This window comes from Anser brachyrhynchus (genome assembly GCF_964034855.1).
Source record: "Anser brachyrhynchus genome assembly, chromosome: 5".
Lineage (NCBI taxonomy): Eukaryota > Metazoa > Chordata > Aves > Anseriformes > Anatidae > Anser > Anser brachyrhynchus.
Genome location: NC_137699.1, coordinates 34217182 through 34236405, shown reverse-complemented (window position 1 = coordinate 34236405; position 19224 = coordinate 34217182). Strand labels below are relative to the sequence as shown.

General features: G+C 44.9%; 1 protein-coding gene across 6 annotated transcripts in view; it reads left to right on the top strand.

The window, feature by feature from the left end:
• LRP4 (LDL receptor related protein 4) overlaps positions 1–19224 on the top strand; it is an 89655-nt gene that overhangs the window by 62029 nt on the left and 8402 nt on the right. For 5 of the 6 annotated variants that reach the window (XM_080594638.1, XM_080594639.1, XM_080594635.1 and 2 more), the window contains 26 exons: positions 1288–1416; positions 1751–1870; positions 2003–2128; positions 4426–4551; positions 5032–5166; positions 5332–5457; positions 6496–6726; positions 7028–7184; positions 7549–7766; positions 8095–8271; positions 8870–8995; positions 9703–9911; positions 10503–10584; positions 11148–11253; positions 12178–12379; positions 12709–12898; positions 13148–13279; positions 13934–14074; positions 14778–14864; positions 15078–15249; positions 15333–15495; positions 15742–15967; positions 17354–17657; positions 17994–18212; positions 18515–18649; positions 18830–18938. In XM_080594638.1, the coding sequence (XP_080450764.1) occupies positions 1288–1416; positions 1751–1870; positions 2003–2128; positions 4426–4551; positions 5032–5166; positions 5332–5457; positions 6496–6726; positions 7028–7184; positions 7549–7766; positions 8095–8271; positions 8870–8995; positions 9703–9911; positions 10503–10584; positions 11148–11253; positions 12178–12379; positions 12709–12898; positions 13148–13279; positions 13934–14074; positions 14778–14864; positions 15078–15249; positions 15333–15495; positions 15742–15967; positions 17354–17657; positions 17994–18212; positions 18515–18649; positions 18830–18938 (4148 nt within the window). The remainder of the gene's footprint in view (positions 1–1287; positions 1417–1750; positions 1871–2002; positions 2129–4425; positions 4552–5031; positions 5167–5331; positions 5458–6495; positions 6727–7027; positions 7185–7548; positions 7767–8094; positions 8272–8869; positions 8996–9702; positions 9912–10502; positions 10585–11147; positions 11254–12177; positions 12380–12708; positions 12899–13147; positions 13280–13933; positions 14075–14777; positions 14865–15077; positions 15250–15332; positions 15496–15741; positions 15968–17353; positions 17658–17993; positions 18213–18514; positions 18650–18829; positions 18939–19224) is intronic. The other variant, XM_080594636.1, reaches the window with a different exon arrangement.

The window sequence follows — 19224 nt, the reverse complement described above, 5'->3', positions numbered from 1 at the left end:
CAAATTGTGGCTGGCAGTTTTTTCTAAGGCATTTTAGGTAGGGAACTTCACTAAGAAGCTCACTTTGGCTGCCTCCCTTTCTCTTATCTTTCTCAGTGTGGCTGTCAACTTTTTCTTGTATCCAGTCCTGTTCACTGTTCATCTAAGACAATGTGGAACTAAGCTTTTTTTTTTTTTTTTTTTTTTTTTTTTTTTTTTTGCGGGGTGGGATGTATAATTGAATCGTGCTACATGAGAATTTAAGTCATCAACTTCGTTTTCTCCTCAGGGAGGCCCAAACACTACTTTCAGGTTCCTTTGGTGAGGCACAGGTTAACACACACTAGTAACTCGCCACTGGATACTGGCTGAACTGGAGCTCTTACTGCGTGCCTGCAGGCTCTGCCACTACTTGAGGTTGGATAGGCAGGCGTAGTTCAGGTCCCTGATTGCCAGCCTTTGTTTTCCCTTTTGCTTGGTGTATTTGTTTTCTGACCTCCTCAGCTGAAAGACTCATGTGCCTGAAACATGCAGTTCATTCTCCGGACAGTATGAGAAGAGGTGTCAGATTCTGTTGTGTGGGACTTAGATTTTTCATCACTTCCCACATAGTGTACTGCTGAACAGAGAACAGTGGGCAAATCCTTGACTGCAAGTTTGTTGGGCTCTGCCTAGGGTCATCTGTCTGCCAGTGCTCCTAACTGATAAGGCACAGTTTGTTTTGGCAATGGCTTGAGAGGAAAGGGAGGGGGGAAAATTCAAAGGTCAGGTGCAGAAGCGGGCACCTCACTGCTTGCTTCCTTTGGTCTTCAAGTGTTTATTTGTGTTAAAATTTTAAAGGAATCATGCTATATTTTAACCTTGTGTTCTGATGTGCCTCAGTCCTTAATATAGAGCTACCCCAAAAGGTAGCTTTGTTTTTATATCTGGCTTTCAAAGGTTTAATAAACATTGCAAACCTTTATAGAGGGCACTAAGACATAGATAGTATCTTGAGCATAAGAGGGAAGGTGACACTCTTGGATCCTTTTTGTTGCTTTCTCATCAACCCCTTTGGTGTTTTTTTTAAAGTGAGTTGACCGCACAGTTTCATTTGTATATAGCTTTAAACTGCCCCTCAGTGAAGCACAAACAGCATTCGAGTTCTTCTTAGCAATACAGGTCGTGCAAAGATATGCAGCGATGGCTAGTAATTTCCAACAATTTTCCATTGAATATTTGCTAGTGTATTATTAGATGGAGAAAGGTTTATTTAAACTGGCTTGTGCCCTTTTACCTTAGGCATTTTTTGTTTGATTCCCTCATTAGCATCAGATGTTCCAGCTGCCACCTGCAGCTTGGAGGAGTTCCAGTGTGCGTATGGACGTTGCATCTTGGACATCTACCACTGTGATGGCGACGATGACTGTGGGGACTGGTCTGATGAATCTGACTGCTGTAAGTTAGTGCAGGGCGGTATACTGGTCCAAGCTTCTGACCTGCAACCCTAAATGGATTTTGCATTGGCTGGAGAGACAGCTATCTAATTTGTCACACATAAGCTGATTCTTTGATTATTAATTTTTTAACTCAAGACAGTGAGAGTAGTCATGGGGGTCACTGTGTAGTCAGCACATTTCTGCATGCAAGAATTAAGGCAGTTTCCAGGAGGGATCTGTTCAGGACCAAGTTCCACTATAGCGGAGCATAAATGTGGCATTGAGAGATTTCTGGGATGTTCCATAGGTCTGAGTTTGCTGTATATTTATTTATTTATTTAACCTTCCGACAGCATCTCACCAGCCATGTCGCTCTGGGGAGTTCATGTGCAACAGTGGCTTGTGCATTAATGCTGGCTGGAGGTGTGATGGAGACTCAGACTGCGATGACCAGTCAGATGAGAGGAACTGCAGTGAGTGCTGGGGACTGGTGGGAGCATTCTGTTTCTGCGGATGCAAGAGAATATGTGGGAGTGTTACCTTTGAAACAGGTCTCTTTTGATCCTTGTTGCTCACCTAATTTTCTTTTTTTTTCGGTCCCTCAGCTACATCTATGTGCACAGCTGACCAGTTCCGCTGTAAATCAGGGCGCTGTGTCCGTCTCTCCTGGCGCTGTGATGGGGAAGATGACTGCTCTGACAACAGTGATGAGGAGAACTGTGAGAATACAGGTTTGGCCTGCTGCCTTGCTGCTTGTAGCTAACATTTCCATCCTGGAGGAATAGGTAGAGAGGTCTCTTTTGGATAGTTTGAGTTCAGCCTCAACTTACTGTGCTTCCCAGAGTATGAGATCTGTAAACTGTCTTCTACACTTGCAAACACATGCAGGTCTGTGTGCTTAAACTAACCTAAGTAGTGGTGTTTTCTGGTCAGGTATCAGATCCTTTTATTTTCCTATCCTGCCCATACTCTGTGAATTACAACAAAGCTCTGAGACACTTCCATTCAAACCTGGAAGCATTAATAAAGTTCAAAGTTCCTACTTTTGTCAAATGGACTGAGTCTAGCTCATGCCTTCTAGGTAATTCTGGGTAGCTTTCACGTTGTCTTATGAAGCTGCCAAGCAATTTTAACAGGAAGTAGAATCAAAAAGGGCATTTTGTAAAAGTGAAGAATAAAGCCTTTGTTTTAGAGGGTTAAGGGTACCAGCCCCACCCTGCCCTAGACATTTTCTAGGGAGTCTCTTGCTCTTCCTAGTAACCATTTCCCCTATAGCCATTCTTCTGTATGATGGATATGGAAAAGAAGAGGGTTTTAGCAGGCCCCAGTATTATGGTAAGATTCAGGAAATAACTAGAATCTTCTATTTTTCTTAAATCTTTCAGGTTGTTTGTAGCCCTTGTAGAGGAATAGTATATACTGGTCTGTGAATTTGTCACAGTGAGAAGAGCCCAACTGTGAATACTGACCTATTTAGATCAGAGTATTTCAAAAATTGCGTTTAGAGGTGACAAAAAGGACTTTTAAAACTGCAGCCCTTGTTTGGGCCTGCTGAGGAGGGCGCAGTGTGTGTTGTACACTCATGAGCTCAGAGGTCCTGGAGCTGTTGCTCTAGATAAGTCAGCTGGCATGAGTAGCAGTGTGCAGGAGGTAGTAGTGATCCTGGAAAAAGCAATTGTGCTTAGACAAACCGGTAAACCCATTGCCTTATCTCGATAACCAAGATATTTAAACAAACACTGAAAGAACTGTTGCAGCCCAGAAGCCAAATCAAACTTCCAGAGCCACTGAACTTCAACCTCCCCACTTCAAATCAAACCCAAGATGGTAGAGTACAGCTGTTGTCACCATAAGGTTGGTTGTGCAGTTCTGCATTAGGTCTACAGTGACAGTCGTCAGGTAAAAATTAACTGAGGGGTTCTTGTCCCAGCAGAACATGTACTGGCTCATCTGATGAGAAACAGTGCACTGTCTTAATGTCTTTAGCAAGAGTTAAAAACCTGTGTCACTTCTTGGATTTATATTTTTATTGGCTATAGGGAAAAAATTCCTAGAACACTAGGAGATCAGCTGATGTAAGAATCTTTGTCTTCATTATGACAAATGCAGTCCAAGTTTTGGAATTCTTTTTAAAAAGTATTTCTGTTCTCTGAGAAGTGAATCTGTATGTGATTTGTTTTTATGTTCCCAGTTGGTGTGTCTGTTAGTTCTTATTTGTACTTGATAATCTCACAACTACCCTTTTCCGTGCTGCTTGCAGGCGGTCTGCCAATCTAATTGTTTCTTTGCTGATAACTGTATTGTCCTGTTGTACTCCTAGGATTATCAGAGGGTGATGGTTTGGAAACCACTGACAAAGTCAGCTTGAGAGGTACAAGAAATAAGAGGCAACAGGACAGTGCAGTTATTGACAAAGACACAATTAGATTGGCAGAGTCCCTACAAATAGCATTACTTTACTTACAAGAATTTTGCAGAGCCTTCCTGCCAACAGCAGAAGTTGAAGTGTGTAGCTCATGTGTGAAATCCTGTTGCCTGAGCTCAGATTTCAGTGATGCATGTAAATCTCATTCCAAGTCTGTCACAGTGCAGTTAGGGCTGGACAAGACTCTCATTCCTAGGCAGGCTTAAGATCCATAGCCGTGCTGGGGTGGCATCTCAGATGATTAAAGTGAAGAACTGACTCTGCTCTGACATGCTGAGGAGGGTTGTGGAATCTGGAACCAAAGGGAATTAAGCCAGGACCTTGAAGTCATTCTGAGAGCAACTAAATAGCGGAGCTTCCCAATATAGCAGCATTGGACTCAGTCTGGAGGAGAGCTCGCAGGCCTCTGAATCAGCATGAAGATATTTGGAGCAGTAAGGAGTGGAAGATGAGCTGAATTCAAGGAAAGAGGAAGTAATGGATTTGTGCTCATATGTAAAGATTGTAACAAATCTTAGAAAGTGTTCTGTGTCCTTTTCTCCACCATGACTGTCGTTGAATCAGTAAGCTCTGGTGCTTACTTTCTCCTTCTTCTTATTGCAGGGACACCTCAGTGTGCCCCAGACCAGTTCCTTTGTGGGAACGGGCGTTGTATTGGACAGAGGAAGCTGTGCAATGGAGCAAACGATTGTGGAGATGGTAGCGATGAGAGCCCGCATCAAAACTGCCGTAAGTCAATAACAGACTCCAAGACAAGTCTTAAATATAAATGGAGGCACTGTGTGTGGGAGTTGATCTGGTGTTTCTGAAGGATGTGTGTAAGGAAGAAAGCCTGGATTGTGTTAATGGGAGAGTGTGTGAGTTGAAGACTGAGGAAAATGCCTTTGTGATTTTGCCAATTGCATAATGTGGAGAAGGAATAATGGGGAGAAGATTATGCTTTCAGGTATCAAAGTTTGTCTGCAGAGATGGTGAATCCCAAACAATATTATTCTGAGCTTCATTGTCCAGATCTTGGGAAGGGCTGATACCCATTGGTTGTGGCCTGCAGGGGAGCGTTCTGACTGCAAAGAGGCAGCTTCCAGCACAGTCTCTGTCCTCCCCATGTTGCTTAGCCTATTCTGTAGTGTGGCTGCTGCCTAACTGCTGAGGACACAAGCAGCTGCCTTGTGGTTTCAGCTCAGTTATCTTAATGCATTACTTTTGCAGGTCCAAGAACAGGGGAGGAGAACTGTAATGTCAATAACGGTGGCTGTGCTCAGAAGTGCCAGATGGCACGAGGGATGGTGCAGTGCACCTGCCATACAGGTTACAGGCTCCTGGAAGATGGACGATCATGCCAAGGTGGGTTTTTGGAGCAGTAGCCTCCTCCCTGCTGCTTTGATGTGCTTGGAGTTGATGGCCACGATAGGTTGCAAATCAGAGCATGAAAGCAGAAGCAATCTGTCAGTGAGGTTGCCTGACTTGTTGATATAATGGTAATTTTCTCCCTTTGTCTGTAACATGCAGATGTGAATGAATGTGCTGAGGAAGGTTACTGCAGCCAAGGCTGTACCAACAGTGAAGGAGGCTTCCAGTGCTGGTGTGAGCAAGGGTATGAGCTGCGACCTGACAAACGTAGCTGCAAAGCTCTAGGTAAAGAGGAATTCAACTTTACGCTGGTGCATGTGTGTTGATACATACATGTTGTTCTCATAACTTTGTCTCTAATGCGTCGTTGGCAGCATTATGCTGTTCACTGAGCCAATGTGTGACACAAGGAAGTACCTGGATTTATATTAGATATGCCTAGGTTGTCAGTGAAAATGCGTGTAAACTTCGTGATTTTGACTATGGAGAGGTATTTCACTATTTCCTTTCCTTGCCAGTATGACAGCCCTTGTCTGCTTTTCCTAGTTTCTTGTCATTCCTGGTGACCCAGACCCTGGGACAAAACCAGTATCCTGTGTCTCTGTTTAGGAAGCATCTCAGTCCTTCCTTGTCGGTGAAGTTGCATCACATGTCCTTGCTCTGGCTTAACCTTTAATACTGGTCACAAGTTCTGAATGCTGTGAGTGGCTGCTATACGGACATCTGTTTTTAAGGGCATATATACATTTGTAGAACTTAACTTCTCAGCTCCCCTAATGTAGGACATGAGGAATTAAGAGTTCCATTACAGGAATTAGGAATATTATTAGGAATTCCCCTAATGAGATCCATAAAGAACTTCAATTATTTTTTCAGCGGAAGTATCTACTGACTTTATATCTGGCTGAGGCGTACTTTCACTGTGTCATGTTTTGCTGTGACAGTAGGCTGTGGTAGAAGCTGTGGTAGAGCATGTGTGTTTATATGGCTGGGAGGTGGGTATAGGTGAAGGAAACTATAACCTTGCTGCCAAGTGCGTGCCTACTGGTATGGCTTCAGAGGCTGAGGTGAGGTGAGCTCAGATGGAACCTGGAATGATCACATCTTGATAAATAAATGTTTGCCAAGAGCTTTAAAACTGCCAAATTTTGAGTTAAGTCTGTGTATTGTGGTTATGGAAACAGCTCTTTGAGGTGTTTTGCACTTGGGCATTGATTTCTTGTTGCTGGTACTTCAAAACTACGTTCTGGGACTTAGAGCAAAGTAAATGGTAGTCAGGATCTTATCAGAGTACTCTAATGCTGTCTTCCCATCTATTCTTAGGGCCAGAGCCAGTGCTGCTCTTTGCCAATCGAATTGATATCCGACAAGTGTTGCCTCATCGCTCAGAGTATACGCTGCTCCTGAACAACTTGGAAAATGCCATTGCACTTGACTTCCACCACAGCAAGGAGCTGGTGTTCTGGTCTGATGTCACTCTGGATCGCATAATGAGGGCCAATCTGAACGGTAGCAATGTGGAAGAAGTGGTTTCCACAGGGCTGGAGAGCCCAGGTGCGTCACCACAAAAAAGACAAAGGCCTGGGTGCTATCTGTGGTGTGAGAATAGGGATGGGTGAGTGGAGAAAAGTGGGTACCCAGAGTTCAGAATGGAGTGCATCTCCCTGAGCAAGGGGATGGGTTGGATGGAATCGGTGTGAGATCATTGTCTCCCTGGAATTCATCTCGTCTGACAGGGTAGAAGACAGGAGGACTGAGTTGGGCCTTTCCTGAGGCTAAGAGGGAAAGGGAACTATTTTTCTGAGCATAGCGTGCTCCTGGTTTCACTCTGTGCTTAATTCTCCCCTGGAGATAGGTGGACTTGCTATTGACTGGATCCATGACAAACTATACTGGACAGATTCTGGGACATCTCGAATTGAAGTAGCAAATTTGGATGGCACTCACAGGAAGGTGCTTTTGTGGCAGAACCTGGAGAAGCCCCGAGCGATTGCCCTTCATCCTATGGAGGGGTGAGTGAGAACTTGAGACCTCAGAGAGCCTTCTCTGCAAGTGCTTCTGGGCGAACAGTAAAAGTCCTATTCTTGGTCACTAAGGCTGCCTTTGGGCTCAAGCCATTTGTTTGATACCAGCAGCTTGGGAAACCTTGTGGTGCTGAGGGCTTTCAGACCCTTAATCCTATTCTGGAGCCTCCAAATTTCGACAGCTTGAAAGTTCTTGTTGCTACCTTGCTGGCTATTGCTTCTCCCATGGCTATGCCCCAGGTCTCATGTTTGAGATCACAGGATCAATATTGTTTTGCCCTGATAGGAAGCGATGATGCGTGCGTTATGTGGGACATTAGTTTTCTAACCCGTCTCTCCTTGCCTCATCCAGCACTATCTACTGGACCGACTGGGGCAACACTCCCCGCATCGAGTATTCCAACATGGATGGCTCTAATCGGCGCATCATTGCGGATACGCACCTCTTCTGGCCCAACGGTTTGACCATCGACTATGCAGGGCATCGGATGTACTGGGTGGATGCCAAACACCATGTCATCGAGAGGGCTGACCTCGACGGGCGGAATAGGAAAGCTGTTATTAGCCAAGGTAAATAATGGGGCTGGGTACAGGGAATGCTCTCTGCAGTGAAGAAGAGTAGTATAATGCTAACCTGAGTTTCAGAGCCACCTGCTTGTAGGTGAATTCTGTTGTCTCTTGTTTTTTCACTGTGGGATGAATTTTGTTACTGCTATGAGATGGGCTCTGCTACCCAGACATTAATGGACAGGAAGTGTCTGTCATGTTAGTGTAAGGTGGATTTGAGCAGGTTGACTGTGGAAATGAATATGGGGTGGTGATAAGAGTTCCCTTGCCTCCCTGATAGCCTGACTCCTGTTGAAAATAATTAAATTCCTTTATTGGACATCCATTACAGGCCTCCCACACCCGTTTGCTATCACCGTGTTTGAGGACAGTTTGTACTGGACAGACTGGCACACCAAAAGCATCAACAGTGCCAACAAATTCACAGGCAAGAACCAGGAGATCATCCGGAATAAACTCCACTTCCCTATGGACATCCACACACTGCATCCTCAGCGCCAGCCAGCAGGTAACTGCAGAGGGAGTAGAGACCTGTCTGAGCCTCTGGAATACCTGCTGCCACCCACCCTGTAAAGCAGGGAGATGGCAAGCCTGAACCCAGGACATTGACACGTCCTCCACTTCTGTCCAGAGCTGCGCCAGCACCTGCTCCATCCAACCGTTGAGTTTAGGTCCCCCAGCAGCAATAACGCGGTGCTAAGCGTTACCTCAGCTCCCCCTGCTGACACTTGGGTGTGAATGCTTGTCAGTGAGAAATAAGTTGTGGTTCGTGTATGTAAGAGCTACTGGGGGGAAGAAGGGGATATAGGAGGGAGGTGCAGGAATCATAAGTGGGCACTAGTAATGACCGACACCTCCCTTATTTCTTTTAAATTACTGTTATCTGCTTGGCAAGTGGATTGATTTAAATGCTTTTTTTTTTTTGTCAGATCAACCCCTACAAGTGGAGTTAGTGCTTTAGTTTATTGTCTTATTCTCGGTTAACTTCTGTGTAGATAAGTCAAGTTATGTTATCCATGTGGGACTTTGTACCCTGGCTGGTATTTTTCCTTTTTTCTTTTACTCTTTGCTTTATGCGTGGTTGTTTTTGTCTTTGGCTACTTGAGCAGGGAGAAACCGTTGTGGGGCCAACAACGGGGGCTGTACCCATCTCTGCCTGCCGAGCAGCAAGGATTACACCTGTGCCTGCCCCACGGGCTTCCGCAAGACCAGCAGCCATGCCTGTGCCCAGAGTAAGTGAGGTGGGACCACAGCCTGTGTGTCCAGATGTTTGTTGGGTGGTAGAGGGTTGGCAATGGGAGTAAGCAGCAGAAGTTGCTTCCAAGGGGATGCAGCTGGATGGACTGAGTAGTATTATGGGCCCTGCTGGAGAACACCTCACCTTCTTGATGCATTCCCCTGTTCTGCATTCCCACTCCCCTCACTAGGCTGGATGGGTGGGGTTGCAGGGAAGTTCCATCCTTCAGTCGTTAATCCAGGGCTGTTATCGGTGCCATGCTGTCTGTCACAGCTGACTGTTTCCCTAGAGCTTCCATAGCTATGTCAGTGATGAACAAAAAATTCAGCTTTGCTGACTGCCAGAGTTTCTCTTAGTTTGCAGCCAGATGGGAGAATCAGGCCAACTGTTGTCCTAGATTCTCGAGAGATGGCATAGTTATTTGATTTGGAGAGATGTCTGTGCCATTCTTTGAAGAACATGGTTGAATTTATTCCCGTTGCGTAGGTTACCCTCAGGAGACAGCTCTCTACTGCTATGCTCCCCCCTGCTCCCAATCCCTAATAAAGTGATATTTTTTGCTACCACTAAAATCCTGGGCTGTGACCTGCCAGTGATAGATGATGTAAGGTTAAGTTTGGATATAGCAGGGAATTGTCTGTGTCTATCACTGTGTTGTTGAACTTAGAGAAATTAAAAGAAGACCTTTCGACCTTTGATCAGGTCTTGACAAGTTCCTGCTTTTTGCCCGAAGGATGGACATCCGTCGGATCAGCTTTGACACAGATGACCTGTCAGATGATGTCATCCCTCTCGCTGATGTGCGCAGCGCTGTGGCTCTGGACTGGGACTCCAAGGATGACTATGTCTACTGGACAGATGTTAGCACCGACTCAATCAGCCGAGCAAAATGGGATGGATCAAGCCAGGAGGTACAGCGTTAACTATGTGTGGAGACCATCTAGCCAGGAGACTCCTGGAATATCAGTTTTAAATCTACTGGGATCTACTGACTTCCTAAGGAGCTGTAGTTCATGTTGGATTTAATGTTCATTAATTTGCCTGGTTCTGACTTGGATGAGCCCTAAGATCACTTAACACTTGATACACAAGTCTGGTATATGTTCCTGTTTTTCTGGAAGACCTTGAAGTGGGACACAAAGCACTTTGGTTTACTAGCTGTGGTTAATTCCTCTGTAGCCCTAAAATCTGAAAGGAAAAAGTATTCTTCCAGTTATGTACTACATTTGTAGCAAGAGCCACAGTCCTTGGGACTTGCATGTGCCCTTAATGAGGAGAACAAAGTTCAAGGTTTTGGAGTAGTATTTTCTTAGTAGTAGTTTCTTCAAATGTAAGACTTATAAGTTCAAATAAGTCCTTAGTGCTCTTATATGGCATTGTTCTGCTTGGGCTTTTGCCTGTTGAGAGTTACATTGTTTGAGAATGAGTAGTGCATTGGGCCAGTGCTTTTTCTCTAAGGTCTAATAACATTAATGATTTTTTTTATTTTTCTTTTTGTTTAGGTTGTGGTGGACACCAGCCTGGAAAGTCCAGCCGGACTGGCAATTGACTGGGTTACCAACAAACTATACTGGACTGATGCAGGTACTGGGCTCCTCTGCTTTACGTAGGCTTAAGCCTTCCTTATTAGTAATGAAAACTGAGTAACAGCTGGGTGGTTCTGACTCATCCCAAAATTTGTCTGTTTCTGTCTAGGGGAAAACAAAACAAAACAAAAAAAAACACCACATGAGGGAACTGAGGTGGTATCTTTAGTTTAATTCCCTTTGTAGTGTCCCTGGTGCTGATTCTGTAGAAAGGTTTATAGCAGAAATCGAGCCCCACTGTTGTCTTGCTGCAGAGCTTTTGGTTGTGTGTGTTCACATATGTTCCAGCAGTGTATCTTGGGGCACAGCAGGTAAGATTTGGAGGTTGTTCCCTGCCAGAGAGATAAGAGAGTTCAGAGAGATGTAAGACTCTGTACCACTCACAGCCATGGAAGTGGCATGAGAGATCTAACGGAGGGTGATACTCTGAGCCACGCTTGTTACCTATCTTCTAGGTATGAAGAGAGATGGAGGGAGAGGAAGAAAGCATTGCTATATGGATGTTTCTTGCCTTACCTATTGTGATTCTAGAAGTGTGTCTAATTCTCTCAATATTTTTAGGAACAGATCGGATAGAGGTCTCCAACACAGATGGGACCATGAGGACTGTTCTGATCTGGGAGAACCTAGACAGACCTAGAGATATCGTGGTGGACCCTGTTGGAGGGTGAGAGATTCTTTCTTCTGGGATGACATGGCAATTCTTCTGTGTCTAAAGATGTTCAGGTGCTTTGGTTTTGTGCAAACATTTCTCCCTGGTGCCTTTGTTCTATGTCCTGCTGAAGTCTGAAATTAGAGACCTGATTTGGATGCTACCACTAATATCCAAACAAGATAAGTAGGGGTAACTACCTGTCATGCTGTAGAGCTTTTGCAGGAGCTGGCTGCTGTTTTCAATTGTTTATCCTTGGGACCTAATGACTAAAGATGTGTTACAGAAATGTTGTGAATGAGATCTTTTCTGTTTGTTTCATATCTATGTTGAATTTATATTCAAACTCTCTGCTTATCAACCAGAGTTGAATCAGAAGGATCTCCTCGGGTAGATTAGTGCTGATCTTAAGCAAGATGTAATGCTAGTGATCTCTTGGCTTCAAAGCATTGCCTCAGTGGGAATATTGAGGGATCAACTACACCACAGGAAGCAAACCTGAGTAGAATAACAGAAACAAATAGTTTTAATTAGGGATTTTGCTTCTGAATTACAAGACTGTGGAGCTGGGGATTGGATGGATAGAAAGAAGAGGGCTGTTCTTTCCTTGAGTGGATTACTGGAAGACCATTTCAGCAAGAGTATAAAGGACTAGAGGTGGAGACTGGTAAATAACTGGTTATTTATTAGACCTTGAACATTTTCCTCCATGTGTTAATAAGGCCAGTACATGGACAATGGAGAGGATATCAATTTGAGTATGATTTTAGGCACAATACAGAAACCCAAGGCTGGACATGAGTACAATGTTAGTCTAATGCTGCTTCCTGCTGGCTTCTGAAGGCACCAGGCTCTTTTTCGTCTCACTACAGGCACTGCCTGGCTGTAATAGCAGTGGAGGAGTGCAGGCATTTACTTCTGTCTTGGCCTTGTGTTCAGGTTCATGTACTGGACTGACTGGGGAGCCAACCCCAAAATCGAGCGTGCTGGTATGGATGCCTCAAACCGCTTGGTGATCATTTCTTCCAACCTGACGTGGCCTAATGGCTTGGCCATTGACTACGAGTCACAACGCTTGTACTGGGCAGATGCAGGCATGAAGACCATTGAGTATGCCAGTCTGGATGGCAGCAACAGGAAGGTAAGGAGGTTGTCTTTAAGGAGGGAATCTGGGAGCCTGAGGTGCAAGTCCTAAAGCACCAAGTGCTAAGAGGCCCTGCCTCTCTTTCCAGTTGAAAGTGAAATAACCAAATCAAGACGTGCTACGCTGCTTTCACTGGGAGAGAAGAGCTCCCTTTCAGTTACAAACTGTGTATGAGGATGCCTCTGTTTGAGGGTTCATGTTGCCTCATCACTCTGCTCATGCTGTGACTCTATATTATGATGTTGAGAGAAGGGGGCAAGGGGAGCCTTTAGTGACATCTCAGTAATGTTTTTTTTTGGGGGGGGTGCTGGGGGTGACCTGACCAGGTGCTGATTGGGAGCAATCTGCCTCACCCCTTTGGACTTACTCTTTATGGCGAGAGAATCTACTGGACAGACTGGCAGGCCAAAAGCATCCAGAGCGCAGATAGAAGGACTGGGCAGGCTCGGGAAACACTGCAGGACAATCTGGAGAATCTTATGGATATTCATGTTTTCCACCGGCACAGGCCACAAGGTACAGAGTTCACCCAAAGCCACACTGAGCTGAGAGCTTGCTCAGGCTCTACTGTGTGGAACAGCTCTCCTGCAAGGAGCTGGCCTGTCTGTCAGCCCTCAATGCCTTAAGTCTGGATGGAATATGAGAGCATGAAAATAACCCTGGGCTTGACATTTAAGGGCATTCTAGAATACATTTCTATAGCTATTCCACCCCCTGTTTGTACTTATTCTGCTGGCTTATGGATTCATGTCATCTTTCCTGTAGTACGCACACCATGTGAAGTTAACAATGGAGGCTGCAGTCACCTATGCCTTCTGGCACCTCTTCCAAAAGGTTACAGCTGTACCTGCCCTACTGGCATCAATCTACAGTCTGATGGCAAGACCTGCTCTCATGGTGAGTCCCCTCTGCAGGATCTTCACTGTAACTGGACCATAAGTACATTCTGCTCTCACCTTGTTACAGAACAAAATTCACTTCATGCGCTTACCTGCTTTACCCCCCTTGAAAAGCCCATTTGCTGCCTGTACTTTCACTGTGAGAGGGTAACACTGAAGAAACCTGTCAATAACTGGATTGATGCAAAAAAAAATTTTTCTTGAAATTGCACTGGGCAAACTAAACTGGCTCTCACATTTTCCTCATACTTTTGCTCTAACTTACTTTTAACTACAAGGTGTTATATCCTTTAGTAGATCTGTACGCACTCCTTCTATTGACCCTTTTTTTGAGGATTGTGGAAGGCTCTTGGCTTCAGGCTATGGTACATTCACTTAGACAACAGGAAAACTGACTCCTAATTCCTGTTCCCCACGTGGTACCAGAAGTAACTCTACCATGAGTGCACTCATTTTCAACTTGGAAATACTGAGTGATGTGGAAAGATTCTTTAAAGCTCTTGTACCCCAACTCCCCATAAGCAGAGATCTGTCTCAGACTTCACCTTTTCCACTGAAGTGGATTTTGGCCCCAGAATGCTCAGTAAATTAGGCCTCGCAGTTGGCTGGACTTGTTTCTCACTGATACCTGTCTGTTTTCAATTCTCTGCAGGAATGACCAGCTTTCTGATCTTTGCCAGAAGGACTGACATCCGTATGGTCTCTCTGGATATTCCCTACTTTGCAGATGTTGTTGTCTCAGTCAATGTCACCATGAAAAACACCATTGCAATTGGAGTGGATCCTCGTGAAGGTCTGAACTTCATAGCGTATCAAACTGCCTGTTTGAGAGGCAATAAGTGACTTCAGTATCTAAATGTCTGAATAAAGACCTGGATGCAGATTTTACTGGTGTAGGTTGTGAATTTGGGTAGATTTTTTTTCTAGTATATGCTGCACATGTTCATTTCACATCAGGAAAGGAATATCTATATGAAAATAGACAGCTCCAACTAAGTGGTAAAAGCTGCCTGCTATATTGAGAGAGGTTCCTGTCCATTTCGGATTTAAGAAAGCTTTCCTCCTGCTGAATTCTGTTACAGCAGTAGAGCTGAGACTCTGGCTATTGGCTTATACTGAAATCTGATGCTGTGCTTGATGTAAACCTACTGCTGTGTACTAAGGTAGATGACATGATTGCTGTCCTCTGGGATACTGTAAGTAGTAAGATGCGGGATTCTACTACTAGCTGATAATGTATTATATATTCTCTGACCTTCTGTGTAGGTCACTGTTAGAACAGCAGAGAACTCCCCAGAGCCAGTGCTTCCACACCTTTTGGGGAAGACTTGAACAAGAAAATTTGTAATGTTCTATTGCTCTAGCTGAATAGTCTTGTGCTGCTGTTATTCCTGTGCAGTCAGATCAGTCTTGAATGGCCTAGCTGGTAGTCAGAAACCTGGGTCTGATTGTTAAGGATTTTGGTGATTTATTTTAATTTCTCTTCTTCCACCCAGGAAAGGTTTACTGGTCAGACAGCACACTGCGGAAGATCAGCCGGGCTGCCCTTGATGGCTCCAAATTTGAAGATATCATCACCACAGGTAAGAGTGATTTTGTACTGGGAGCCTCTTGTCTCTGCGCAGTGTGAAAAGAGAGATTTTGTGATCTCCTGGTGGAATAATCTTTAAATTTTTGGTAGAAGGGCAGGCAAAGCATAAAGCAACTCCCTGATGAGTTGCAAAAAGGCAATATTGGAAGTTCCTGAGTAAGCTGGGAGGATGAGCAGTGACTGATACACCTTAGTGTTTTCTCAGGTCTGTTGACTACGGATGGGCTGGCTGTGGATGCTATTGGCAGGAAGATATATTGGACAGATACAGGAACAAACCGTATTGAAGTGGGCAACCTTGATGGCTCCATGAGGAAAGTCTTGGTCTGGCAGAATCTGGACAGCCCACGGGCAATAGCCTTATACCACGAGATGGGGTTAGTGTTGTCAAGAGCGTTATCTAGGTGTTGGAACACAGCTTCTGACATCTATTTCCATAATACTTACTGCTTTTCTCTAGGTATATGTACTGGACAGACTGGGGTGAGAATGCCAAGCTGGAACGCTCTGGAATGGATGGCTCAGGACGTGTGGTGTTGATCAGCAACAACCTGGGCTGGCCTAATGGACTGGCAGTGGATAAGGCTGGGTCCCAGCTGCTCTGGGCTGATGCGCACACTGAGGTCTGTTTCTATTTAGTGTTGTTTGTCACTGGGTCTTTAGTAGATCCTGGAGGCTATTTTGAAGCTCTTGAACAAGCTGTTGAGAGAACAAGGGGAACATAATTTTTTTCTGAGAGCTTGGGCTATAAGGAGGATAGACTTGAATAACATCACATAGGCTCTGGTTCCCACTCGATGTAGTCGCAGTTAGCAAGAGGGGTCAGTGTGTGTTGAGTGTTTTGCTGATGTGATTGCTTCTTTCTTCAGCGTATTGAGGCTGCAGATCTCAATGGCGCTAACCGCCGCACCCTGCTGTCCCCAGTGCAACACCCCTATGGCCTCACTTTGCTGGACTCTTACATCTATTGGACTGACTGGCAAACTCGCAGCATTCACAGGGCTGACAAGGATACTGGTGCCAATGTCATCTTGGTGAGGGCAAACCTGCCTGGCCTCATGGACATACAAGCTGTCGACAGGGCACGGCCCCTGGGTGAGTTTCTAGGCTGCTCCCAAATGAGTGGTGTCTGACTGTGGTGACTAGGGGAGCCCTTGGGAGCTGTCATTGAAAAGGAGTCCTTTAAGAAAGCATGAGTGATAGAAATAGAGCACTAGAATCAGCTTTTCTTCTTCCCTCTTGTGTAACTATTTTTTTTTATAATTTCCCCTGTTTATCCTGCTCCATGGGTCTGTTATTTATTTTTTACTGCATGTCTTTTGACCACATGCACCCAATTTCCTTCACTGGATTGCACTGACAGCCTCATTATCACACACATCAGAGCCATTTTCTTAGGAAGACTGAATGAGCCATGCAATATTAGACTTCACCTGAGTCTTCTGGCAATGGACAGTCTCTTTTTTAAAAATAAAAAAATAAAAAATCCAAAAGACAATCATTCTTCTTAAGCTAGTTGCTGAAACCTCGTTTCAAGTTCCAGTCATTTTTTGCTCAGCCATCACAAGCTTCATCTTCCCACTTGCCACTTTGCTCTACAAATCTATGCTTCGTTAGCAGCTCTTAATATATATCATCGATTCTGTGCCAGAGTGGGATTCCTTATGTTACATTTTGGGGATCCTATACAACCTCATCTTGTCTCCTTGCTCTTCAGTGTGAGTTGTTGCTTTGTGTTGTCCCTTCATTTCAGTGGAATTTCCCCAGTATGTACTTCTACAGAAAACTCTGTGCAGCTTCTCTGTCGCTAACAGTAGAACATCGTTCTTGACAGTACAACTTTACAGTATAACTTGAAGCTAACCAAAACTCTAGCCATCATATCCCTGTTACATTCCCTCCACTCCCTGCACCTTCAGGGCTTATCCCCTTCTAACAAATGTATGCTGGCTTTTCAATAAAGAAAAAAAGTCGGAACTGAAGATATGACCCTAATATGTCAGACACTTACAGCAGGCTTCTCTGATGCCTTTGTTTATTTGCCACTGTGTGCAGCTAACTTGAAACAGAAGCTTCTTTGTCAGCCTGGCCTCTGGTGCATTGTCACGCTGCTTCCCCACAGGGTGGGATCTTTCAGTCAGCATTATTTTTTGCAGCTATAATAAATCTAAGCTGCAGTTCTGTGAATCTATCAGCATTTGTATGATCCTTTTTCCATGGGAAAACTATGATCAGCAAGGAATAAAGGTCAGGATTTTGTTTCTGTGCTCCCCACTACTTCTGTGCCTTTCTGTTCTCCTTGCCCAACCATTAGTTTTGGAGGGAGGCAATCTCTGTATGCAGGGCTGTAGATTCCCAGTAAGGCTACACTTAGGATGAACTCAGCTGCTAGCAAGTTGTGCATGTGTGTAGACTTTAAAATAAAGCTTTGTTCTCTGGGACCACATTGATCCTTAAACTGTGCTTTCTCTACTTCTAAAGGCTTTAATAAATGTGGATTTCGTAATGGTGGCTGCTCCCACCTTTGCTTGCCTCACCCCACTGGCTTTTCCTGTGCCTGCCCCACTGGCATCCAGCTGAAGCAAGATGAGCAGACGTGTGACTCTTCTCCAGAGACCTACCTACTTTTCTCTAGCCGTGCTTCCATCCGTCGTATCTCACTGGACACCAGTGACCATACAGATGTGCACATCCCTGTCCCCGAGCTGAATAACGTCATTTCTCTGGACTATGACAGTGTGGATGGCAAGATTTACTACACAGATGTTTTCCTTGATGTCATCAGGTGGGTGCCAGTGATCTGCTTGGCCAGTGGCCAGGTCACCCAGCTGTGTGTGCTGTCTGTGCCACAGTGAGCTGTGTGGAGTGTGCCAGAAAGTTGGGGAGACCATGAGATGCTGTCAATACACCACTATTTGCACCTTGTCTGTGGCATGCAGCATCATGTGTTTTGCTGAAGTAAATGCTAAGGGTGTCTTTAACCTGCTAGAGATTACGGGGAGAAAAGAGATTTGGGAGGCAGCAGTATGAAGTAATCCTGTTGTTGGGGGGGATCTTGTTGTGTGATCCCTGTCAGGAGCTACCCATTCCTCACTGCCATTTGTTACTGATTTCCTTTCAGGCGGTCTGATCTGAATGGCAGCAACATGGAAACTGTTATTGGTCAGGGTCTGAAGACTACAGATGGCCTGGCAGTGGACTGGGTCGCTAGGAACCTCTACTGGACAGACACAGGACGCAATACTGTAGAAGTAGCTAGACTGGATGGCAGCTCCAGGAAAGTGCTGATCAATAACAGCCTGGATGAACCCCGAGCCATTGCTGTCTTTCCCAAGAAGGGGTAGGTATGGGGTATTGGTGGGACAGGGAGAAGGGCTGTACAGAGGCAAATTGGAGGACAAGGATGTGTGTGGAAGAACAGATGTGCTGTGTGAATCTGTAGATACCAGCAAGGGACTGACCGAATGACAGAGGAAATCAGGCAGACAGTGGCCGTGAAGGTTGGACAGATAGTTGGGAGAAGCAAACTACAGACCACATGAGCCTTTCTGAAACTGAACAGTGCAGTTTACTGAAAGTTTTAGTTGAATTAGGCTGAACAAAATGGTCTTTTCTTCTTGCATTTGTTTCTTATCTCATTAGGTACCTCTTCTGGACAGATTGGGGTCACATTGCTAAAATTGAACGGGCAAACTTGGATGGCTCTGAACGTAAAATCCTGATCAACACAGACCTAGGATGGCCAAACGGATTGACCTTGGATTATGACACAAGGAGGTCAGTGAAACAATTTCTTGCACCTGTATAGAATTAAGGGATCTAATGAATTTTCTTTAACCATCTTAGCTTAGTTTCTTGAAGTGTTTTGATTGGTCCAGTACATCTTGGCTAGCAAATGACTAGAAAGTAAAGAGGGATTGTATTGGTGGAAGCTCACCTTTTTCCCTGTTCCTCCAGGATTTACTGGGTGGATGCGCATCTTGATCGCATAGAGAGTTGTGATCTCAATGGGAAGCTACGGCAAGTGTTGGTCAGCCAGGTGTCACATCCCTTTGCTCTGACCCAGGTAAGATGATTTACCCCCACATACCTTTCTCCCTGCTGTGTTATTTGGACAGTGGAGCTTGGGGACAGGCAATTATTATAGTCTGGGGGAAAACAAAATGGCTATGGGGTGGTAGTACTTTACTCTTCTGTGGAGTTAACAAAGGAAGTTTGTCTGAACTCCTCTGGGGTGTAGACAGTCGTTTTCTTTATGATAAGAAGGGGTTGAAAAGGCCTTTCTTTGGGGCCTTCTGCCACTGGGACATGTTTTTGATGGGTATCCTGTGTCTATGTGGCTAAACATGCTA